Source organism: Typopeltis vanoorti, chromosome 16 (genome assembly GCF_054136105.1).
Source record: "Typopeltis vanoorti isolate ZY-2024b chromosome 16, IOZ_Tvanoo_1.0, whole genome shotgun sequence".
Classification (NCBI taxonomy): Eukaryota; Metazoa; Arthropoda; class Arachnida; order Uropygi; family Thelyphonidae; genus Typopeltis; species Typopeltis vanoorti.
Window position 1 is genome coordinate 74592586 of NC_143564.1, and position 23510 is coordinate 74616095.

The window sequence follows — 23510 nt, forward strand, 5'->3', positions numbered from 1 at the left end:
ATCCCTTGCATTATATCCCTATGACTATATCATTCTCATTCAACAATGTCTCACTAATGCCAATAACTTTTGCCAAATTATAGGCATTAGTGAGACAATGGTTAGCACGACTTTTACAAGTCATGCCAACCAATGCCCAAAACTCCTCAACCTTATTTTCTTGCATTAGTATACATAAACTACAATACCTCTCCATCACACAAACTTTCATTACACTTTCTGTTACTTAGCTGACTAAAAGTTAACCTGTGGTGCTACATTTTGCATCATGTGATCATTCTCCCACTTATTAACCTCTAGTTTGCCTGGACCCATGCTCATCTGCATCTTGCATCCTCCCCTAAACATTCCAGTTTTCCTGACTTTGTACTTTCGAATGCTCATGGAACAACACTTTCTCGAGACTGTTGATAGCAAATCCATCCACCCTGTATAAAATTCTTCTTTTCCCTCAAATTCACTCCACAGATTCACAAACTACACACCATTTCTCCTCTACAATCTGTGCACTGACTAAATGCACAGATTGTACAGGAGGAATTCACTATCATCTCTTCATCTCAGCTTGTCTCTATCATATTGTGGCAACAGACTCACAGCTTTTACTTTCTCACTCTTCTTTTTTCCATGCACTTGGAACTCTTTCATGTCTTCTCACTTACCACACTTGTTACCTTGTTAAATCATTTGTACCAGCCAAAATCTCTGCGTCCTCAATCCTTAAATCTCTGCATTCTGCATACTGCGAATTTCTAAATGCATTGCATCCATATGTCAAACATCATCACTGTTTGATATTCATGCACTACAGTGTACCGTTGTTTTCTACCCCCCCCCCCCCAAAAAAAAAAAAAAAAAAACATTGCCTAAGACTTACAGCTGTAGATCTACCAGATCAGTCAGAGTAATATACACTATATGTGCAAGGTGCAATCCAGTAAACATTAAGGAAACCAATGGAACATTTTCATTCATTTATAGAACCTAGAATGACATGAGCAAATCTTATGGGTAGGACTAAAAGCCAGTTGAAGACCATTTGTCTTAAAATGTGTTCAGCAGTAACTTCAACATTAGCTTTTCCTGGTGGTAATCTGATCCCCTTGCTATATGTGGTTTATCTTACTTTAGCCATTACAATAGATCTGCAGTTGCTTCTTTCCAGTAGCATCAAAATAGCATTTAATTCCATGGACCATAATGATCTTTTCTTGTAAAACATGTTGGTTGTAAACATAAGATTCACTGGAAAAAGAATGAAGTCCTGTAAAAGCAGTTTCATTATAGAATGATTATACAATGAGAGCTATGAAACAGTGCTGTTGTCCCTGTCCCAATTGAATTGATGATTTGTGGTTATCCTATTTCTGGGAAAGCTCCTTAACCCTCTCTCTTACAATTAATTATTATTATTTTGTCTATCCATATCTATGCCTTATGATATGGATGTACTGTGCTTTGTTTACTTGTGAGTTTGTTAAGTCAAAGAGCTGAAGACTGATTTGCAACTATGAAAAGGGGACAAAAAACTTTCATATGTGATCGAATAAAATAAACAAACAAATATAGTGATCTGGGCATTGGAAGATCAATTCTGTCTAATCTTAGAATGCCATTGGAGAAAGTGAAAGTTTTTGCATGTACAGATTTTTTATGAGCAAGTTACTGAGAAGTGAAAAAGAAGAGAGAATCAGAGCAAAGGTTATACATTTATTGCTACAATACAATAGGGATGAATTGATAAAAAGAGCTATTAACACAAATGATCATTGCTTGGCCTTTGACTGCTCATCTACAAACTGCACATACTCCTAGATGAATGTAGTTGCTCTGATGGATAAAAGATCTTATATAATTTATAGCTTGCCCTTGAATTAGTATTTAAAAATGTGTCTGAAGAAATTGTTGCTCAATAAGGGAATCTGTTTAGTGTGCTTTAAGCATTTTGAATTAGATACATTTTCCTGATGAGTATGTCTGAAAATCATCAACAGAATGGACTTTTGTTTATTCTTGTCTTAATGCATTAAGCTGTATTAATATATCAACTCAGTAAATAGGAAATTAACTCAGTAAATTGGTTTAGATTTATTCAAGCCACCTCTAAGGTGGTCTTTTCATTTAGTTAATAATGTTTATAGTATCTTTTTTCTTTGTTTATCATGTTTACATGAGGGACCAGTTTGTGGGGGGAGGGGGGGAAGTAAAATCAGGTTTTGCTGAATACAGGCAGTTTAACCTAACAAAAACCTCACATTAATGCAGTAATTATTGGATTAGTCATTTGTAATATTTTGCAAGTGGGAAGTTATAGCAACTAGAGATCAAAAACAGATGGAAAGAATACCGTGAATAATCGTACAACACAGAGGATAAAGAAAATTTGGTGGAGTCCTCTCATCAGGAAAATTTTGATTTGGAACCTCCTCCACTTAGGTATGAGGTTGAAAGAGCAGTTAAACAGCTTAATAACAATAAGGCCCTGGGTGCAGATGGACTCTCAGCAGAGTTAGTTAAGGCTACATGGGATGGAGGGATAACAGTGTTTCATAGGTTGATTACAAGAATATGGGAGTCAGGATCATGGCCTAGAGACTGAACAAAGTCGTTTTCATACCACTACATAAGAAGGAAGATATGAAGGATTGCAAAAACTATAGAACTATTATTTTAATATCTCATCCAAGCAAAATTTTATTAAAGATCATTCTAAATAGGATTGAGTCCAAAGTTGAGGGAGAGATGCCTGAGGAACAAGCAGGTTTTACGAAAGGAAAGACTACCAGAGATCAGTTCTTTTGTCTTAGACAGATCATAGAAAAGTATAAAGAATTTATACTTTTCATAGACTATTTGAAAGCTTTTGACTGTGTTCAACATGTGAAACAGTGGAAAGTAATGAAAAGAATGGGTTTTCCTCAACATACTTCAAATTGATAGCTAACTTGTACAGTGACATGGTGTTGTCACTTGTTGGATTGTTTAGTATCTATGCTGAGGACATCATCCATGTAGCACTGGATGAGCACAGCTCAAGACAGGAATTAAGATAGATGGTAGATTGATCATTAATCTGAGGTATGCTGATTATACAATACTCTGTAATGACTAGGAAGAACTAAGAAAATTTGTTGGCAAAGTTGATGAGATCAGTAAGAAAAGAGGACTCCAGCTTAATCCTAGCAAGACAAAGATTATGGTTCTCAAAAGGAAATGCAGACAGGAAGCTCCTGAGAAACAAGTGCACCCTAATGGAGAAAGAATTGAGGAAGTCATCAAGTTCTGAGTAACTTGGATCCATTATTAATGTGAAAAATGTCTGTTCAGAAGATGTCAGAAGAAGATTAGGAATAGCTAAAACAACAGTCAGAGACTTGTCTGGAAAGATGGATCTATTTCCACAGGAACAAAGTTGAGGATTTTGGAGGAGCTGTTTTCCAGCAGCGACTCATGGATATGAGACTTGGAACCTAATGGGGTCTGATAGGAAAAAAGATAGCAGCTTTTGCGATGTGGTGTTACAGAAGGCTATTCAGGATATCATATACTGAAAGGCAGAGAGATGGATCAGTGCTAGAAAGGATCAGTAGAACATTAAAGCTCCTTAAGGATATTGACAGAAGAAAGTTGAAATACTTTGGATGCATTGAAAGAAATGGAACAAGGATTTCCCAGATCGGTAATAGAAGGAGGACTTCTCAGAATAGTAATAGAAGGTGTAGTTCCAGGAAAAAGAGGAAGGGGTAGACTATCAATGAGATGTATGAATGGTGTGTCTGAAGGAACTGATCTTCAGAGAGAGTTGAAGCTTCTAGAAAAGCATACAACAGCACCACATGACGAGGACTGGTGTGGCACATCGCTGAGCATCTAAGTGACCATATGGCATCTATTGATGTCCGATGAACAGATGGATGGAAGTTGTAACATAAAGAGTTGTCACTGATGATTGCTTATATTACATGGATAAACATCAGTTTTATATTACATGTTTTAAATCTTTCATATCCATACATAAGGAAAGAACGGTATATTTAGCATATTTAGAGCAGCTGTGCAGTAATCATTGTTCCTGTTCAGATTCTTAATGAAGCAGGCTAATGAAACAGTAATAATTTGTCATATAAGAATAATACTATTTTGTTGCATAACACTATTTGGAAAACAATTTATACTGATTATATTAGTTTCATTGTGTAATCAAGAAAAACTGTTTTTTGGATTCTCTTTAACTGAATCTTGGTTTGTGCTGCTGTTAACAGAAGGAAAAGAGAAAGATATGGAATTGTTTTCTTTTGAGAGCAAAATTTATTATTTTGTATTCTATAGTTTTATAATCCAAAATTTTTTAAACTGTTTTGGCAGAAATGCAATTTTAACTAGCATCTTAATTTTTGAACTGAACTGATAATTAATACTTTATTTTTCTTTCAGTGAGATTGACAGAAAATCGTCTTGAACTCATCAAGCGAGTTCTTCATACCAAACCTACTGCATATAAACATTTGCAGAAAGTATGTAGTTTTGATAAGTATTCATTCCTTTCCTCACTTCTTTTTGCACTTTAAAATAATTTTAAATTTCCATGAATAAATGTTTTAACATTATTATTATTATTATTATTATTATTATTAAACAAGACCTCATGGAATCAAAGACTCATCTGGGAGGTCCTTTTATCACACACACACATCTCATCATACCGTGTCTTTAACACACTCAAACTCCTTGCAGACACCACACTCTCAGGCAAGGCATTCCAATCATTCACAACTCTGCACGAAAAAAACCTGCCTCTCACACCATCTTTATACAGTTTCCAGGGATGACCTCTGGTTCTCCCCTGATCTCCCACTATTCTCTGTAGAACTTCTCCACCATTGATCTTATAACACCCCCTTACCAACTTGTAGGTCTCTATCATACCTCCCCTCTTCCTTGTCTCCACCAGACTCTGCAAATTACATCTTCTCAATCTTTCCTCATACTCAACATTCCAGAGGTCAGAAACTACCTTAGTCAGTCACCTTTGGACCCTTTCCAACATCTCTTTATCCTTCTGAAAACCCAGTCACCAAATCTGGGCACAATCGTCCATGTGAGGCCTAATCAAAGCCTTATACAACGGAACAAGAATCTTCCTACTTCTACGCGTCAGTGTCCTCCGCATCATTCCCAGAAGTCTGTGTTGTCTTCACAATTTTGGCGATGTGTCCCCTAAATTTTAGATCCTTATCCACTATCACCCTCAAATCTCTCATTTCCTCTACTTCTAACAATATATTCTGACCAAGCATAAATTCTGCATCCCATCTTTGTTTTCCAAATTTTAAAACCTTACATTTTGCAACATTGAACTCACATCCCCATTTGCTTGCCCAATCACTCAATTTATTAAAGTCTTCTTGCAAGGCCACAACATCTTCACTACTCTTTATGGTTCGTCCCAACTTTGCATCATCTGCAAACAACTGAATATCTCCATCCAAATCTTCACCAATATCATTAATATACAAGTTAAATAGTAATGGCCCTAAAACAGACCCCCAAGGGACTCCACTAGTGACTTTCCTTTTCCTGGATATCGCACTCCCATACACAACTTGTTGATACCTATCAGATAGCCAGTCTCTAATCCAATGCACTGACCTAATATCCAACACCATCTGCTCTAGTTTGACTGTCAATTTATCATGAGGTACTCTATCAAAAGCTTTTGCGAAATCCAAGTATATTACTGTGTATCCTTCTCCTCTGTCCAAGGAAGCAGTCACTTTATTGTAATAAGTAAGTAGATTACTAAAACATGACCTCTCTTTAGCAAATCCATGCTGTCCATCAAAGATTATACCATTGTTGTCAACCCAACTCTGGATCCTAGTTCTCACAAGCTTCTCCAACAACTTAACCACAACACCTGACACACAGATAGGCCTATAGTTTGATGCTTGAGTTTGATCACCTCCTTTATGAAGTGGCATAATCTTGCCCTCCTTCCACTCTTTAGGAACTTGACCCAGTGCAAGACTCGTGTTAAAAAAATATGTCAAGGCAGGTGTCAACTCTCTGGCACATTCCTTCAAAATACGCGGTGATATATTATCAAGTCCCACAGCCTTATTTATATCTAGTTTACTCAACTCCCCAAACACCTCTTGCTCACTTACAGTCAGTCTCTCCTCCCCATCATCAACTGCTCTCAATCTCTCCATGAAGTCACATTCACAAGATTGAAAGATCTTTATGAACTGCTTATTAAGTATCTCCACCACACATTCTGCATCAGCTGTCTTTATATCATTTTCTCCAATCAATGTCATCCTTCCATAATCATTCTTTCTTTTGCTGGCTACATTTCGAAAGAACTCCTTAGGATTCTTTTTGGCTTCATTAGCTAACTGCTGTTCATACCTCTCTTTAGCTACTCTCACTAACCAAGTCACTCACCTTGCCTGGTCTTTGTAGTCCTCATGGAATTGGTTATTTTCACTTCTCTTATGCTGCCTCCACAATGCCCTTTTTCTCTGTATCGCATGCTTAATCTCTTTATTCATCCATCTCACACCTACCTTGCTTAACCTTCTCACCTGTGGTATACATTTAGACATTGCATCTACTAATAATTTTTGAAAATCCCCCAAGCTGCATTGATCTCTTTTCCAGCTAACTCCTCATTCCATGCTACACCTGCATGCTGTCTCCTGAGCTCTTCATAATCACCCCCCCCCCCCCCTTGTAGTTCCACATATACCCTTCTTTCACAGGGGTCCTTGCACTGCTGGCAACCACCCAGGTAATCACCTCATGGTCACTCTCACCAATTGGTGGATGATTTGACACCTCATTTATAATTACATCCTCTGATGAGATGACCAAATCCAAGACTCTTAATCCTCGTGTGCCCTCTGTTACATACTGTCTGAGGTAGTTATCCCTCAAAAACTGAAGAAACTCATTTTCTTTACTTCCAGTCTATATTGCCATAATTAAAATCATCCATAATGATCACCCTTTTCTTATTTGCTTGGCTTATTTGACTATACATTTCACTATCACCACTATCCACATTACCAGGTCTATAACAACATCCCACGAAGTATTTGATTCTATTCACCTCTATCTCACACCATGCTACCTCAAAACCACTGGCACTGTTTCCCTCTTGCATCTTTACCTTGTATGGACATAACTCTTTCTCTATCATCTATAGCACTCTCCCTCCCTTTTTATCCCTTCTGTCCTCATGAAACACATCATACCCGTCCATCTCTATTCCTGTCAGGATGTCGTCCTCATCTAACCATGTCTCACTTATTCCGACAATCTTTGGGTGCACAGACGCAATTAGTGCAGCCATTTCATCCGCCTTGTTTCTTATACTTCTAGCATTGGTGTACAAACACAACAGCTCATTTCTGGATCTACAGCTAGTTCCACTGATACCACCCACTTGATGTGATCTCTCCATGCTGGACTGAGGCCATTTCCCTTTCTGCTTCTTCATTTCAGAACCCTTTGCAATTCCATCTGTTTCCTCCTGATCCCTGGTCATTCCATTTCTTTCCTGCCTGCACATTGTCTCACCTCCTCTTGGAGCATCCACCTTTCTCACGCTGTACCCCTGTCCACCCTGAGCCTCCCCATTTCCCTGCTCCTCTTGCACACATTCTCTCATTTTCTATACTCATACCACTCACTTCCCCATTCATTTTCACTTCTTCAATCTCTCCTGTCTTACTCTCCTGCTCTTCCACATCACTCCCCTCTCGATCTGATTCATTCTCTCTATTTACTTCGCTGCCTTCCAGCAGCAGTCTCTCCAAGCGTCTCACACCATAGCCACTCAAATGCAGTCCATCGCTCCCATACAGCTAACTTCATTCCTCAAACTCATTCCACACATTAACAAACTGTACTCCCATCTCCTCACACATTTCAGCCAGAATATTATTCATAATCCTTGCTCTCTGCCTCATTTCACCACAATCATACCTAGGCAACACACTGACTACCCTTCCTGTCACACTATTCTCTTTTATCTTTCCAAGCAGTCTCCTGACATTCATTTTGACCTGCTCTTTGTTCTCTCTCAAATCATTTGTACCAATTAATACAATTAACTCTTTTGCTCGCTCCCACCTCATATCCAATGCCTCAATCGCTCTACTCATTTTACTGCCTGGAAAACATACCTTGTGCATTTTATCCTCTAGCACACCTTTAATAATGGAGTCGCCATACAACGCCACTTGTTCATCTTTTCTTAACTCTTTCATGCCATCATGTTTTTTTTAATAGTTTTGACCTGAATTCTCTTAATTTCATTCCGCATCCATTTCATTTCTTGCCTCATCCAATCCATTTCACCTTCCGAATCTCGCGACACATTCTCTCTATCATTAAATCTTTCTAACTCTCGACCCCTTCTTCTCACTTTCCCTCTCATTCATCCTTCTTTGTTTCCGTACTTTCGGTCCAACATACGTCCAACTTTCACTATCATTCTTCTTACTTTCACTCTCATTTATCTTTCTTTGTTTCCGTACTTTCGGACTGACATGTGTCCAACTTTCGCTATCATTCTTCTCACTTTTACTGTCATTCATCTTTCTTTGTTTCAGTACTTTCGGTCCAACATGCGTCCAACTTTCGCCATCATTCATTCTTTTTTCGCTATCATTTATTCTTTCGATTTTTTTCACTTGCGATTTCTGCATCACGCCATTTCTACTTTCATTCGTTCTCTCAATTTCGTGTCTTTCCGCCTCACTTTCGTCCCTTTTAACATCTGTTACGGTTTTCAAATCGCTCTTTTTCTTTTTTCCTGATTTCCTGATTTTTTAACATTTTTTGCCAGTCTTTCCCACCATCCTTCTCTTTCAAACGTGCACGCGTGATACAATCGGTACTAACACTTTCTGTCATCAGTTTCATATTTGCATTCATCAGTTCCTCGTTCAGGTCACACATCACACACACACACACACACCCTTCTTCCATCCGCACTAAACATCCACAAATCATTTATGTAATCGAAGGAATACATATAACAGACCTCACACTTAATGAAACGACTGAAATCTAAATTAAAATCATGGAATGACAATGCTGCCGCCATTTTTTTTTTTTTTCTTCTCTCTGCAGGTTACCAGGTCTAATAATAACGATTTCGTAATTTAGTTTAGGCAAGAAAAATCACCCACACTAATAATACCGGCAGCGTACAACCTTTACAGCCACTCTTACTCAAACAATTACGCATATATACTTAATTATTTTTAATAAAACTTATCTGAATCAGGAGCTCTTCAAATCGCGTCCATAGCGCTTGGCTCACTAGCACCCTCTCCAATGATGGCTTCATTCTTTGTTTTCGGCATTTATTATAGATTAATATTAGTTTCTCTTTTATCAGTTCTATGTGAATATTTTTACTGCTTTATAGAAATTGGAATTTACTGTTAGTTTGATTTGCTGCAATCTGTTGGGTTTTAGAACTGTACTTGCACAGTTATATTAATAAATATTTTACTTAGAAAATGAATCATGATTTCTTAAAAAAATCTGTCTGTTATAATCGATACCATGCACATAATGAGTCTGCTGACTTCATGTATCAGTAATGAGTTTACAAAGGCTAATATATTTAATTTCTCTATCAGTTAAGCAAACCTCTCACAACTCTTTTCACTAATGGACTCAGAATTCTTGTGATGAATAATTCTGCCTCCAAGCATGCTTTATTTTAATACATTTGGATTAACATGAGTACCGATTTTTTTATATGATTTATTTACCTTAAAAGAATATTAGTTATCCAAATTATTAAAACAAATCTCATTTATTATATTCACTTAGCTTAGAAATAAACACCAGAAATATAATACAAAAAAGCATTTAATTAAGCAAAAATACACAAACTTGCATTAAATTTAATTTTAAAAAAAATATCACGAGATACTTCCTCATTCTCATACACACACTTGAAGTTTAATTTCAGAAATTAAAAAAATATATAATTTTTGAAGTTTGATGAAGCAAAATCATTTTAAGGTCTATAAAATTCATCTCTCTACTACAATCATATGTGCTCTCAGTCAGCTCAGATGAGCAAGTTCGTGTTTTAATTAAAAACAAAAGCAGTATCCATCTTCAAAACAATTTCTTTTTCTAAACCTGAGAGAAAAAAGATAAACATGTTTTATCCTAGCAAAAAAATCTAATCCTCACACACTTACTAACCACATTCTTATTTTTACTTTTATTACTATTACTACTATCATTAGACCTCAAATAGGTATCAAGATTCATTGTGGGAGGTCTCACGAGCACATCTCATCATACCTTGACTTAAATGCATTCACTGTCTGCACTCACCACACTGCAAGCAATGCATTCCAGTCATCTACCACTCTCCTTGCCAAAAACCTTCTCCTCACCTCCTCTTTATACAGCTTCCAAGATTGACTTCTTGTTCTCTCTCTCCAGCCATTCTGTGAAAAAAATCTCATGCACATTAATCTGGTACTTATCTCTTACCAATTTATATGACTCAGTCATACTCCCCCCCCCCCCACCCTTCTATCCATCAGGCTCTGCATTCTCTTAGTCTGTCATGGTATGCACATTCCAGAGACCCAAAACTGACTTAGTCAATCATCTATGAATCCTCTCCAACAGTTCATCATCCTTTTGAAAACCAGGCAACAAAGTCTGTGCAAATAATTCATATGTGGTCTGATCAAAGCCTCACACAGTAGAATCATAACCTCCTTACCTCTACGTGTCATTATTCTTCATATCACTGCCATAATCTGCTATGCCATCCTCACAATTTTAGCATTACGTCCCCAAAATTTCAGGTCTTCCCTATTCCCATCAACCCCAGATCTTTCATCTCCACCTCCTTTATGATATCCTCACCAATCTTATACTCTGCATCCCATCTTTGCTTCCCAAATTTTAAAACATTACTACACTTTGCTATATTGAACTGACATCTCAACACACTACACTAAACTATTTATTCATTCTCTTCAGGTCTTCTTGCAAGGCTACAGCATCCATTCTACTCCTCATGGTGCTCTCCAACTTTGCATCATCTGCAAACAACTGTACATCACCAGTGAAGCCCTTCCCAGTTACTGTGGCCATAAAACAGAACCTTGGGGCACACTACTAATGACTTTCCTCTTTTGGAATATTGCTGCCCCATCCACAACTTGCTCATACTTATCAGACAGCCAATCTCCAATCCAGCTCTAAACTACCACTCAACATCACTATTCTAGTTTAATTACCAGCTTTTCATGTGGCAATCTATCAAAGGCCTTTGCAAAATCTAAATATACTACTGAGTATGCACCTCCCTTGTCCAATGCATTTGCCATCTTGTTATAATAAGTAAGTAGATTGATAAAACATAAGCTTCCTTTAGCAAAACCGTGCTGTCCATCAAAATGAATTCTGCTGCTGTCAGCCCAGTTTTAAATTCTGATCCTCACTAACTGCAACTTTAGAAAAGCAGATTGAGCTATAACTGGAGCCTTAGTCTTATCACCCTTTTTATGAAGCAGACCAATTTTACCCTCTTTCACTCGCTTCGAACTTGGGCCATTGTGCTGATATTCCATCAAGTCCTATGACCTTATTGACATTGTTTACTCAGTTTCTGATATACTTCCTGCTCACTCACAATTAGGTGTTCTTCCCTTGCCCTGGCTGCATTCATGTTACATTCACCAGGATAGAATGCTTTAATGAATTGCTCATTTAACAACTCTACTGCCTCCTCCCCAGTGGTTATCATTCTACCATTATCATTGACCATCATTATCAAACTAATGCCGAGGTCCCTCAAGGCTCAGTTCTCTCACCGACCCTCTTCCTTCTATATATCAATGACCTACTTCAGTTGACCTCTAACCCAATACACAGTTTTACAGATGACAGCACACTACATTCCTCTCTTTCATTTGACAAACTCTACCTTACACAACTCACTTCAACCCACAGAACATCAACCACCACTGCCCTCAATTCCGACCTCCAAGCCATCCTCCGATGGGCTCAGACAACCTTGTCAACTTCAACGCTAGTAAAACCCAGGTCTGTGTCATTTCTCACAAAAAAGAACCATTTTCCCCCAGCATTGTTTTCAATAACTCTCAAATTCACAGACAAGACGAAATTTCTCTTCTTGGAATTACTTTGACATCAAGCCTCTCCTGGCATAAACACATCACAACCATTGCATCCTCAGCTTCCAAAAAACTAAGTTTTTCTCTTTCGCTCAAGATGCTACTTCACCTCTAAACAGCTGTTAACACTATACAAGTCACAAATCCTCCCAGCTCTCGAATACTGCTCTCACATCTGGAGTGGGGCACCAAAAAGCTCCCTCAAAATGCTTGACCCAATACACACAAATCTGCCCAGCTCTCGAATACTGCTCTCACATCTGGAGTGGGGCTCCAAAAGCTCCCTCAAAATGCTTGACCCAATACAGACGCGAGCAGTTAGACTAATAAATGACCCATCCCTCACCAACTCGCTCCCCCCACTTTCACATAGATGCTTGGTCTCTGCAATCTGTATATTCTATAAATACTTTCACTTGAAAGGTTCATCTGAAACAGCATCAATAATTCCCCCACCCTGTACCAAGCCCATTGGAACACATACAGCTACCGCCCAACATCCTTTTACAGTACACCTCAAAACCCACATCACAAGTTTCTTCTCCTCCTCATTCATCCCTGCTACTGCAGTACTGTGGAACAGTCTTTCCCCTGACATATTTCCCAAGGAATACAATATACAGGCATTCAAATCAAATGTAAACAAGTTTCTACTTTCACAACACATCACCCATATACGGTACTAATGTATTATAGGTTGACCAGCCAATCTCCTGTATATGGGCCCAACATTAATAAAAAAAAATTATCCTCCCATAGTCATTTTTCCTTCTACTGGCCACATATCGAAAAAATTCTGAGATTTCTTTTAGCTTCATTTGCTAATTTCTGTTCATACTGCACTTTTGTTACCCTTAGCAAGTAATTAACCTTCCCTGCTTGCCCTTTGTACTCCTCATGTAACTTATTATTGCTACTATCTCCTTGCCCTTTGTACTCCTCATGTAACTTATTATTGCTACTCATCTTTTGGTGCCTTGACAATGCATTTTTCTTCAAGAATGCATTCTACCTCTTCAGTCATTCATCTTACACCTATCATATTTAATCTCCTGACCTTTGGAACACATTCAATCATTGTCTCTACCAGATAGTTCCTGAGTATTGACCAAGCAGCGTTGATCTCCTTCTCATGCAATTTGTCATTCATGATGTAGCTGCTAGCTGTCTCCTGAGTTTGTCATAATTAGCTGCCTTATAACTCCACATATAACCATTTCTACAAAAGTCCTGATATGACTGGCCACCACCTAAGTGATTACTTCATGGTCACTTTCACCAACTGGAGGAAAATTTGACACCTCATGTACAGTAATATCTTTTGGTGAGGTAATCAAATCCAAGAACCTTGATTCTTGTGTACCTTCTGTTACATACTGTCTAATAGAGTAGCAGAAATCCAGAGCAAAAATTAAAAATATAGCACATGCAATTGAAAAGCAGAGCAAAAGAGATTGCAGTTCTAGTAAGTATGAATGATTTATCTAAAGACCTTTCACATTCTCTCTCAGTATGGGAGAAGATTTGAAAGGGTTGTTGGAAGAAGCGAGAGTGAAGAGTGAGAAAGTGAAAATTTTAAATATATTACCTAAGTATTATAGAAATGAATTAAGAAGAAAGGCTATGATGGCAAGCAATTCAATGTGTGAGCTGTCTAGAAGGAATGGATGTTAGTTTTTGGATGTGTGGAGTGAGTTTGAGGAAATAGTGGATTTGTATAAGAGGATAGCTTACTCTTGAATGTGTTTTGTATCTGGACTATTGAAAAATTATTAATTGGTATGAGACATAACAGAGTGTCAGGGAAACTAAATTATGATGGCAGAATGATGTAGATAGGCATTATCAGGGAAATAATTATGAGGAGAGAACGATTTTGTGTTTGTCTGGTTCAGACCTATCAAACATGTGAAAAGATGTCTGCACTAGATAAGAACAGAGATCTGCAAGTTGGCAAACTGTGTCATGCAGACCACACACGAGTATACAAAAAAGCATGCAGGTAACTCATGTCTGCACATGAATGCTAGAAGTATCAGAAACAGAGGGGTAGAGTTTGTTGCCTTGTATCATTACATTAGGACCTCAAATTTTAGGCATTAGTGAGACCTAGCTATCAAAAGCAGACATACTTATGGGTATTGAATGTAAAATGTATAGTATGTTTAGGATGGATAGACAGGATATGAGGAGAGTATGCTGCTATTGATAATGGATGACTTTATTCGGTCAGTATTGAGACCTATGATTGTAATACTAGTGTAAGTTTATCATATGGTAGTGATTTCAAAGCCATCTACTGTGAGGTGGAGTCTAACAAGGCCAAATACATCAAGTAAAGATGATGGAGAGAAACAAGTTCATAATTAGGGGGGGACTTTAATTATAAAAAATTGATTGGGTATCAGTAAAATCTCACAAGAAGAATATGAAACTGAATTTATTGAGCTGTTTCAAGACAGCTTCCTCAAGCAGCATGTGACAGAAGGAACTCTAGGTCAAAGAGTGTTAGATTTGATATAGGGTCAGAGAGGGTTTCAGTTAAAGATATAACTATTCTACCTCTGGTTGATGATAATGATCATGCGATACTCACTTGGAAAGTGCCTAGGTTTGTGAATGCTCCCTTCAGAAAAGGTTGCATGCTGAACTACACAGCAGGAAATTATGACTAACTGAGGTGTATGCTGGATTCTGCACCATGATATTGGTTGTTAGATGGGAAGAATATTTACAACGCATGGGAAGCAGATTGGTGTGTGGTACAGAAGGACAGAGAATGAAAGAAAGAGCGAATGGGGAAAAGATAAAATGCAAGAAACTTGGAGAAAAGAGGTACTAATTTATTGCAATTTAATGATAAGAGGTATACTTAATGAGAAAGTGATGAAAGCATGTTTCCAGGTGTGAAGGTAAAGGATGTTTGCAAAGCTCTAAGATTGCAGAAGAAAGAAGTGAATGAATTAATTGTTTTGGCTGGCACAAATTATTTGAAAGGTGAAAAATATGCAATGAGAGATTATATGAAAGAGTTGTTAGAAGAAGCAAAAATGAAGTGTAAGAAAGTAAAGATTGTGAGTCTGCTCTCTTGGTACGATAGGATATAATTGAGAAGGGCTATGATTGTCAGTGAAAAGATTGTGCAGGAGGAATGGTGCAGTTTATAGATGTATGGAATGAAGTTAATGGATGTAAGGACCTGTATGCTTGATGGACTGCACTTAAATGGTTTTGGAGTTAGTTGCGTGACAAAAGTGGGAAGAGTATTCAAGCATATGTCTAGTCCCCCCCCAGGATACATAATTATGAGTATAGGAATGATTATGGAGAGCTGGGTGCAATTTCCTTTTTGAATCTGTGGTAATGCCATTATGTAAGGATAACTGTAGGTGGTCCAAGGGGATGTTGAAATGCACGTACACGAATGGCCGAAGTAGCAGAAATAAAAGACAAGAGTTTTTAACATTGTCAGCTCAACTTGGCCAAAAATTATTGGCATCAGCGAGTTGTTGTCAGAGAATGGTGTAGTTGCAGGGATAGAATGTAATGAATATTGTATTTTCAGAGAAGATAGAAGAAATAGGGCAGGTGGAGGGGTATTATTAATGAATAGCTGAAGAACATCAACAACAAAAATAGAAATTAAGGAAGCTTGTAGATCTGATGAAAATGGCTCATTTGAAGCTGTCTGGTGTAAGATAGAGGCCAATAGGACAAAATATATCATTGGTTTTTTCTACAGACCTGGGGGTCCAAAAGAAAATGTGGACAACATGCATCAGCAGATTAGCACAATGAATGCAGGCCGAAAAATTATCATGGGAGACTTCAACTATGGTGTATAGATTGGAAGGAGGAAAGGGCACATGCCGAAATGGAATTTTTACAGTTACTAAGGGATAAATTTCCTGAAATAGCATGTGATGGAAGTGACCGAGAGGGGGGGGGGGGTTGAGAGTGCTGGTTCTGATAATAGCATCAGAAGATCTATCTATAAAGTGAATGGAAATAGTGGTGTTTTGTTCTTGTGTGTTTGAGGAGGAGGAGGAAGTAAGAGGTCCATGTTGTATTTTATGTGTTTTATAGGAGCTGTAGCCATTGGCCAGGAACTCTGGTGAAGATATTTAAGTTTGGCAGAAAGAGCTGCATCATTAAAACAAAAGACCCCAGCTTTGTGTGTGCATGCGAGTAATTTTAGAATGGTTGGATGATGTGATTGTTTATGTAGATATCTTCCTCTGTGTGTTGGCTTTCTATAAATGGAAAAAGATAATGCACCATCTGAAACCTTCAGGTGACTAATATGTCAAAAAAAAAAAAAAAGGTAAACAGTTATTAGTCTTTTTCTACTGTAAATTGAATTTTGGAGTGTTGGCTGTAACAAAAGTTTAAGTAACAAAAGAATCTAAGTATCTTGTCCATAGGGCCAAATGGCAAACACATTATCAACAAAGCATAACCACATATGTAAATGTGGTAAGTATTTTGTTTTAAAGTGTTCCATGGGGGGATGAGAGTGGGACCCTTATCAGTACCATTATCCTGGTTGTAGAGTTTTCTTTACCGCTTTAAGTAACCTGCATGCATAGTAAATTTGAATAATTTTAAAGATATCAGGAGAGAAATTAGACTTCATTAATTCAAGAGTGTCTGTTAGTGGTACGTTGGTAAATAATGACATGACATCAAGACTAACCATTATGTCTGTATTTTAAGGATGTGATTTTTAGCTAGTGATTTTGAAATGGATAGAATTTTTTTTATAAAAAGATTTATAAAAAGACAGTTTACAAGTAGAACTGTCTATGCTATCAAATGTGCAGATTGTAATGGACAAAAGATCTAAAATCCTATATATTTTGACACCATCTTTTGTCGGTTACAGTTTGACTTGTTTCATGTACTCATTGTTGCGTAGTAACTGAATTGTGTAATTGCTCTGAAGATGCATTTGAAATTCAGTGAAATATAAGCCAGTTAATAAACATCTGTTTTTATAATTTAGTTGATTTTGTGTTGTAATACCATTAAAATAAGTTATGAATACTAGAAGAAGTATTTTACTCTTATATGTCATGAGTATATCAGAACATGTAACAGAAATCTGGAACTCATTTACCTAGTTTCCGGTTTTTCACTTACTCATTGTTGCATATTAACTGAATCATGTAATGTGCTCTGAAGATGCTGGTTTGAAATTCTGCAAAATATAAGCCAGTTAATAAACATCTGTTTATTCACTTGGTTTGTTTAATTGGTTTGGTGTTGTAATACTATTAAAATAAATTATGAATATCAGAAGTGTTTTACTCCTATATGCCACGAGTATATCAGAACATGTAACAGAAATCTGGAACTCACTTAACACATTCGCTGCCATGCTACTTTGGCATAGTCTGTTCCTATATGCTGAGCAATTTCACTTCTTCAAGGTCAGTACGGTAATCTTGTTGCCGGCGGTAAGCGTCATACGAGTATACTCGTAGTTGGCAGCGAACATGTTAACTAGTTCCCACATTTTTATCTCACAGTAAACTTGGTTATTTCTTTATGAAGGATAAGATCTCTTCTGTGATTTTACAGCTGTGATGGAATTCTGGTGCTCCTCAGTCCTTTTTTGTCACTGGTTGCTAGAATTACATCATGGGTATGAAACCACAGAAATCTGGGTTAGTACTGCATGGTGCTCAGACTGGTGAAAGATTCCTCTGAAGAAATACAATATTGCTATAAAAGTTGCTGTGAATATGAATTTATCGTTCATTGAAGAATAAATTTATAATTTCAAAATCAGGGATGTTATGATTGAGAACTAGTTAAAATAAATAAATTGTACATTTTAAACTTCTTCAAATAGAGTCTGATGGTTATGCTTCGTTAGCACTTGCTCTTATATGACTGGCTGACCTGTTGTCTTTTTTTTTATTTTTTAATTTAAACTTAGTCTGCAGCTGGGTGGTCTACAGATAAGCTATCACTGGCTAGCATAGTATATCTGCACTCTCCAATCAGTTGTTACTTTGAATCCATCATGAGTATTTGTAAAAATTTTTAAATGGTAGACAAATTTTATTATTGGTTGAGAAACCACCATGCTATCCTGCTAATTTGATGGCCTCAAAAAGTTCCATGTTTGTTTTCTGGAGCAAGGTTTCTGTTCCAGAAAATAAACATGGAGTATCAAACAAACCATTAAGTTGAATTTACACCTGCAGCCCCCCCCACCTCAAGTTTTTCATAGATTGTATTCGCAAATATTAAAACAGTTAATCTTCATTTTAATATTAATATGTATTGAAAAGACTAATACAGGTATCCCTTGCTTAATGCAGGATTTGATTAACGTGGCGAAATTAATTGTGACAATCCCTTGATGTACGTGGCATGAGTTTTGATTAATGCACCTTTAACCCTGTGGAGCTTGCAGCTGATCTGACAGGTACATGCCAAATGTTTAATATAAATATTCTTACACAATTCAGTGTATTACTTGGAGGTCATGAGTAGCTGTACATTCATATGTTGCGAGTGATATTCCACACTGTTTTTTGCTGTCAGTTTGGTTTAACACATGTTATGTAAAGGTTTGTGATATTTGACAGTAAGTTGTATCTGAGAGATACCGCGATCTTCGATTTCAGTATAGTATGTTTTTTTTTTTTTTTCTTTGTTCAATAATTTCTAGATTGTAACTGAAAATAAATAAGCCATCATGTATTACTGAAATAGAGAGCTAAAGGCTTATTTATCATGCATGTCCTCTAGGAGATGTGCTTTATATTATGGAAAATACTAAGGAAAGTGAACCAGAGCTTACTCCACCTTTACTACGAGTTGCCCATAAGGTTGCTTATGCTTGCATCCGCTGAAACTTTTAGTTTCTATATATTCGGCATGAAACTCTTCTAGTTTCTATATTTGGCTATGAAATAATGTTGGATTCAATATTAACTTAATTTGTACCATCATGTATTATATTTGCAGTGTTTTTTCTTTATGTTTCATTGCTTTTTTGCCAATTCTACAATAACAAGTCATTTTGCTTGTTACTGTAGAATTTATGCAGATAAGAAAAAAACTAAAACTGTTCAAACGACTCATGATAACTTTTTTTGATAAAAAAATTGCAGTAAATATTGTAGGTACAAGTATTTATTAAACATTTACTTTGCATTCATTTTTTATCTTTCCAAAAGAGTACCATAAATGAATTATTAATACAGTAATCGATCATGGACCAATTGTAATTTTTACCATTGATTATTAGATTTGATTAACGCAATTTTGATATACGTGGTAACATCGAGGGATTAATTAACTGCATTAATTGAGGGATACCTGTATATATAAATTTTACTGTTGTAGTTTGTTACTGGAATATTGCTAGCATTTTGTTTTGTGTCATCTTTCGACTTCATAATGGTATTTAGAGCCATTTTCCATTGCAATATTGTAGAATTGTGTGGCTAGGTTCTGTTTTGGTATATAAATTGTGTATGTGTGGCCATTCTCCAGCTGGTTTTCATGTTTACAGAATGAAGAACCCGATTTATTATTATTATTACACGACACATCCAGGGAGTCCCAAGACTCATCGAGGGAGGGCACCTACTCTAGATCTCTCCTTCATTATCTACATCAGTGCCATCTACTGCCTACTACTACCATCACCACCACCACTAGTATTTTCACAGACAATCACAAACATCCATGCCCATGGTGGGATTCGAACCCACAGCCTTTTGGCTGGAGAATGGGAGTGGATATGCTAACCACTTGGCCAACCAGGCCAGCATTTTTAGTTCCATGCATCATCCCCCTTATTGAGACTGGCTAACTCACCTTCAGTTAAAAATCCATATAAAGGTTCCTTAGTTAAGTGGAATTAAATTGTAGCATTTCCAACCAAAGAGCAGTGTGATTGCTACTTACTCAGTTGTGAATGGTCATAAATTGACTAACCTTAATTAAATATGACCAAAGAAGAACTTCATTTGTGTTCACTATAAATACAGTTGACTGGTTGGTTGAGTGGCTGATGTCTGTGAAGTTCAGCATACAAGTAGGATTCAATCAATTTCAGTGCCATGGAAAGTCCACCATTGTTTATTGTGGAAACTTGCAGTAGTTAGAAAGTTCCTGTACTTAGAATAAGGTATATGGATTATGTAACCTTTAACATATTTTCAGTACCATGTGTTATCTCATTAAGCCTTTTATGGGTCATATTCACAGTAAGGGTGTGTTGGGAGTGTTAATCCTACTTTTAGCTCATAAATAAATGTTTACTTGTATTCTCATTCTCAATGATATTGCACTTTTTTGTACTTAGCCAAAAGACCTGTTTGAATAATCTCACCTAGGGCAATGGAGGAATTTTTATATAGGCATTTCAACTGAAGTTGAATTAGTCATTCATGTATTGGAATGGTAAATTTTTCCTCTCCCAGAAATTCTGGTTTATCATTTGACAAAGCCAGGAATGCTTACATACAATTAACAAACTTAAATACATTCGTCTCATAGAGTTAGTTTGTTCATAAACTCTCATTCTTAATAATACTTTTTAATTTGAAGGACATGATAATATGAGGAAAGTTGTCAAAGTTAGGCCTTATGGATTCAAAATTAAAATAGTACATGCATAAGTTGGCAGTCAAAGATTTAAATGCTGTTGACCTCTGTAATGTGGATTCATATGCTTGAGGATACATTTCTTGTGAAATATGCTGTACTGAACATTTTGTGTAACATGCTTTTTCTTTGGCCTTTGTAGTGCTTCTCATCTGTTGTGATCAGTCTTCTGTAATTCATTATTGGAGGAGAGATGTCAGTAAAACTAAGTTGTCGGAAATATGTCGTGTCTCATTTATTTTCAATAATTGGGATTAAGTTGTATTGCTACTTGACACAGTGCTAACTGTCGTATTATGGCAATGGCAATTTGAATTTAAAAAAAAAATTGTAAGTATTGTTGTATGTGCTTATCTGAAAATATTCTTCACAGCAATTCTACTTGAGGAAATATGATTGATGGTTTGATTAATTCACAAAATGTTTCTCTCTCTCTCATCTATAGCAACTGGATGCCTTAGATTGTCACTTTTGAGACTGAATATCATTACTTATTTATGATTTCAGAATTCTGACTTAAAAAGTTAAATATACAGTTAAATTTCCTATTCATGCATTCAGTTATTTTTAATATAAAACTGTTTTTCTTGTTTTAGCTTCTGAAACTTGCTTTCCAATTAAGGGTGTGTGGAATTAACAAGAAAAAGAGAGAGGCAAAAGTGTTGTCTTTAGTTGCCAGTGCTGCATTTGAGGTAAGTGAAATACCTATGGAGGTAGCAGAATTGCTGATGAAATATCCCAATTTGTATTGCAACACCATTTCAGTGGCAGTTTTGTTTTGTTGATCATGTGTACAATTGACATGTGGTACAGAATGTATTTCATTGACACTTTCATTAAACATACTTGTAGTATTTAATATTGTCATAAAAACCTTGTGTAATGATGAATATAGATTTCTGCCATAAAATTTTTATGTGCTTGAGTAATTATTACTGACCAATTGGTAGATAAAAGGTCTTGCCTCTTTAAGAGCTCAAGCTATTTTTCTTTCCCCCCACCTCTAGTGAGGGATATTTCTTACTGCACACAAGCTTGAAACTATATTGTCACTGAATAAGTTAGAATTGGTGAGAAATGAGAGTATGATGGGGTGATGATAAAAATAAGGAATAAAGGAGTGATTTGCTTCCTAGGGGCTTAACCAGGTAACAATGATTTCATCATAGTCATCTTCAGAACAGAGTGAAATAAATCTAATAAGTGGAATAAGTGAAGCAGAGTTACAGTGCTAGATTTGGAACCAGTTTGAAGAGGTGATATTTTAGATTGTTAGGCAGTAGTGCATTTGATTATTAATGGTGCTGAAGATGATAATCCAGTTAGCTTCAAATAAAACTAATTGCAAGATGGAGAGGGTTAGCACTTCTCTATGGTCTGCCATGTCAGCCAAGTTTGGCTAGTTTATCTCTTTTGTGGGTTGATTAACCCATGTTTCTGAAGAAAGAGGAGATCATCCTGCAAAACTAGGTTAGTGTTGTTCTAGAAAGGATTCTAACTCAAGTCTCTCCATCCAAAGTATATTATCAGTACCAAGCTTAGGTGTAGTTGGAGGATTTACTGTACCATCAGGGAATTTTAACCCTTGTAAACGTTGATATAACAGTAGTTTATTTATTTTTTTGTGTGTGGGGGGGTACTGAAGTTGCTAATATTTTGCTGTCAATTTATGTAGCCAATCAGGAGGAAGAGAGGATTTGCTGAACTTTAAGTAGTTGCATTAGGAGTTTCAATTCTTCCTCTAAATTAACTATGATTTAGGGTAGAAAACACATCTCCAAATTGTGAGGATTATTATTATTTTACTTTTTTCAGGTTTAACCTTCGGATACAAACAGTTTGAATGGTTTTGAAATGATGAGATTCTGGTAAAATTAAAAGATTCAGACACCAGCCACTGTCAATTTGCCACATGTTAAATCAGTAACATCTGTAAATTTATTACAAGTATATTTTGAGCACGAGCATGTGAAATCATGTCAGACATTGAAGTGGCTTTATGAATCAACAAGGAATAGAAGTTTGGGCATTTGAGTGCATTTAAGATTACTGTTGTGAGATATACAGACTAACAGGCAAAATATATAGTCCACTCTGCTACAGATGGGGGAAGGGGTAGAAAGGAAGAAGCAAAGTGGGTGTTTGATGCTAATATCGCAGGAAAGAGACCCAAGGTAAGACCAAGGTCTAGGTGGATTGATTCGGTCAGAAGTGCCTTAATGCAAGAAATATTAGATATGGCAATATTGGAGTGCTCATAAGTAATAGATTGATTTGGAAGAAAATTGTTGATATGAGATTAATAATAATGTAAACTTAATAATGTAATGCTTTTATACTAACCTGAAACCACGTTAGGGGAGTGTCGCTAGTGAACTTGGCTGTCATGTTGAGTTATGCTAAAAAAACATTTAGCCAAACAGTTCACAGATGCTTCACATTCTTTGACGCATACATATAGCAGTTTCAGCAATGCATTCATTGCGAAAAATCCAAGGCAGAGCCAGACTTTCGTATAGAAGTTCTCATCCAACAAGAGACATACATTTTCTGCTGACGTATGTCTCTTGTTGGATGCCATCTTTAGATGCTGAACTAGTGAACCAAACAGCAGCGAAAACACAATATATACAACAGAGTTTCAAACAATAACACCACTGAAGGATATTTGTATCC

General features: G+C 36.6%; 1 protein-coding gene across 1 annotated transcript in view; it reads left to right on the forward strand.

Annotated features, from left to right (window-relative positions):
• LOC150098133 (NBAS subunit of NRZ tethering complex-like) overlaps nucleotides 1-23510 on the forward strand; it is a 1063858-nt gene that overhangs the window by 627757 nt on the left and 412591 nt on the right. The window contains exons 33-34 of the mRNA XM_090406267.1: nucleotides 4435-4514; nucleotides 21431-21526. Coding sequence (XP_090262393.1) covers nucleotides 4435-4514; nucleotides 21431-21526 — 176 coding nt within the window. The remainder of the gene's footprint in view (nucleotides 1-4434; nucleotides 4515-21430; nucleotides 21527-23510) is intronic.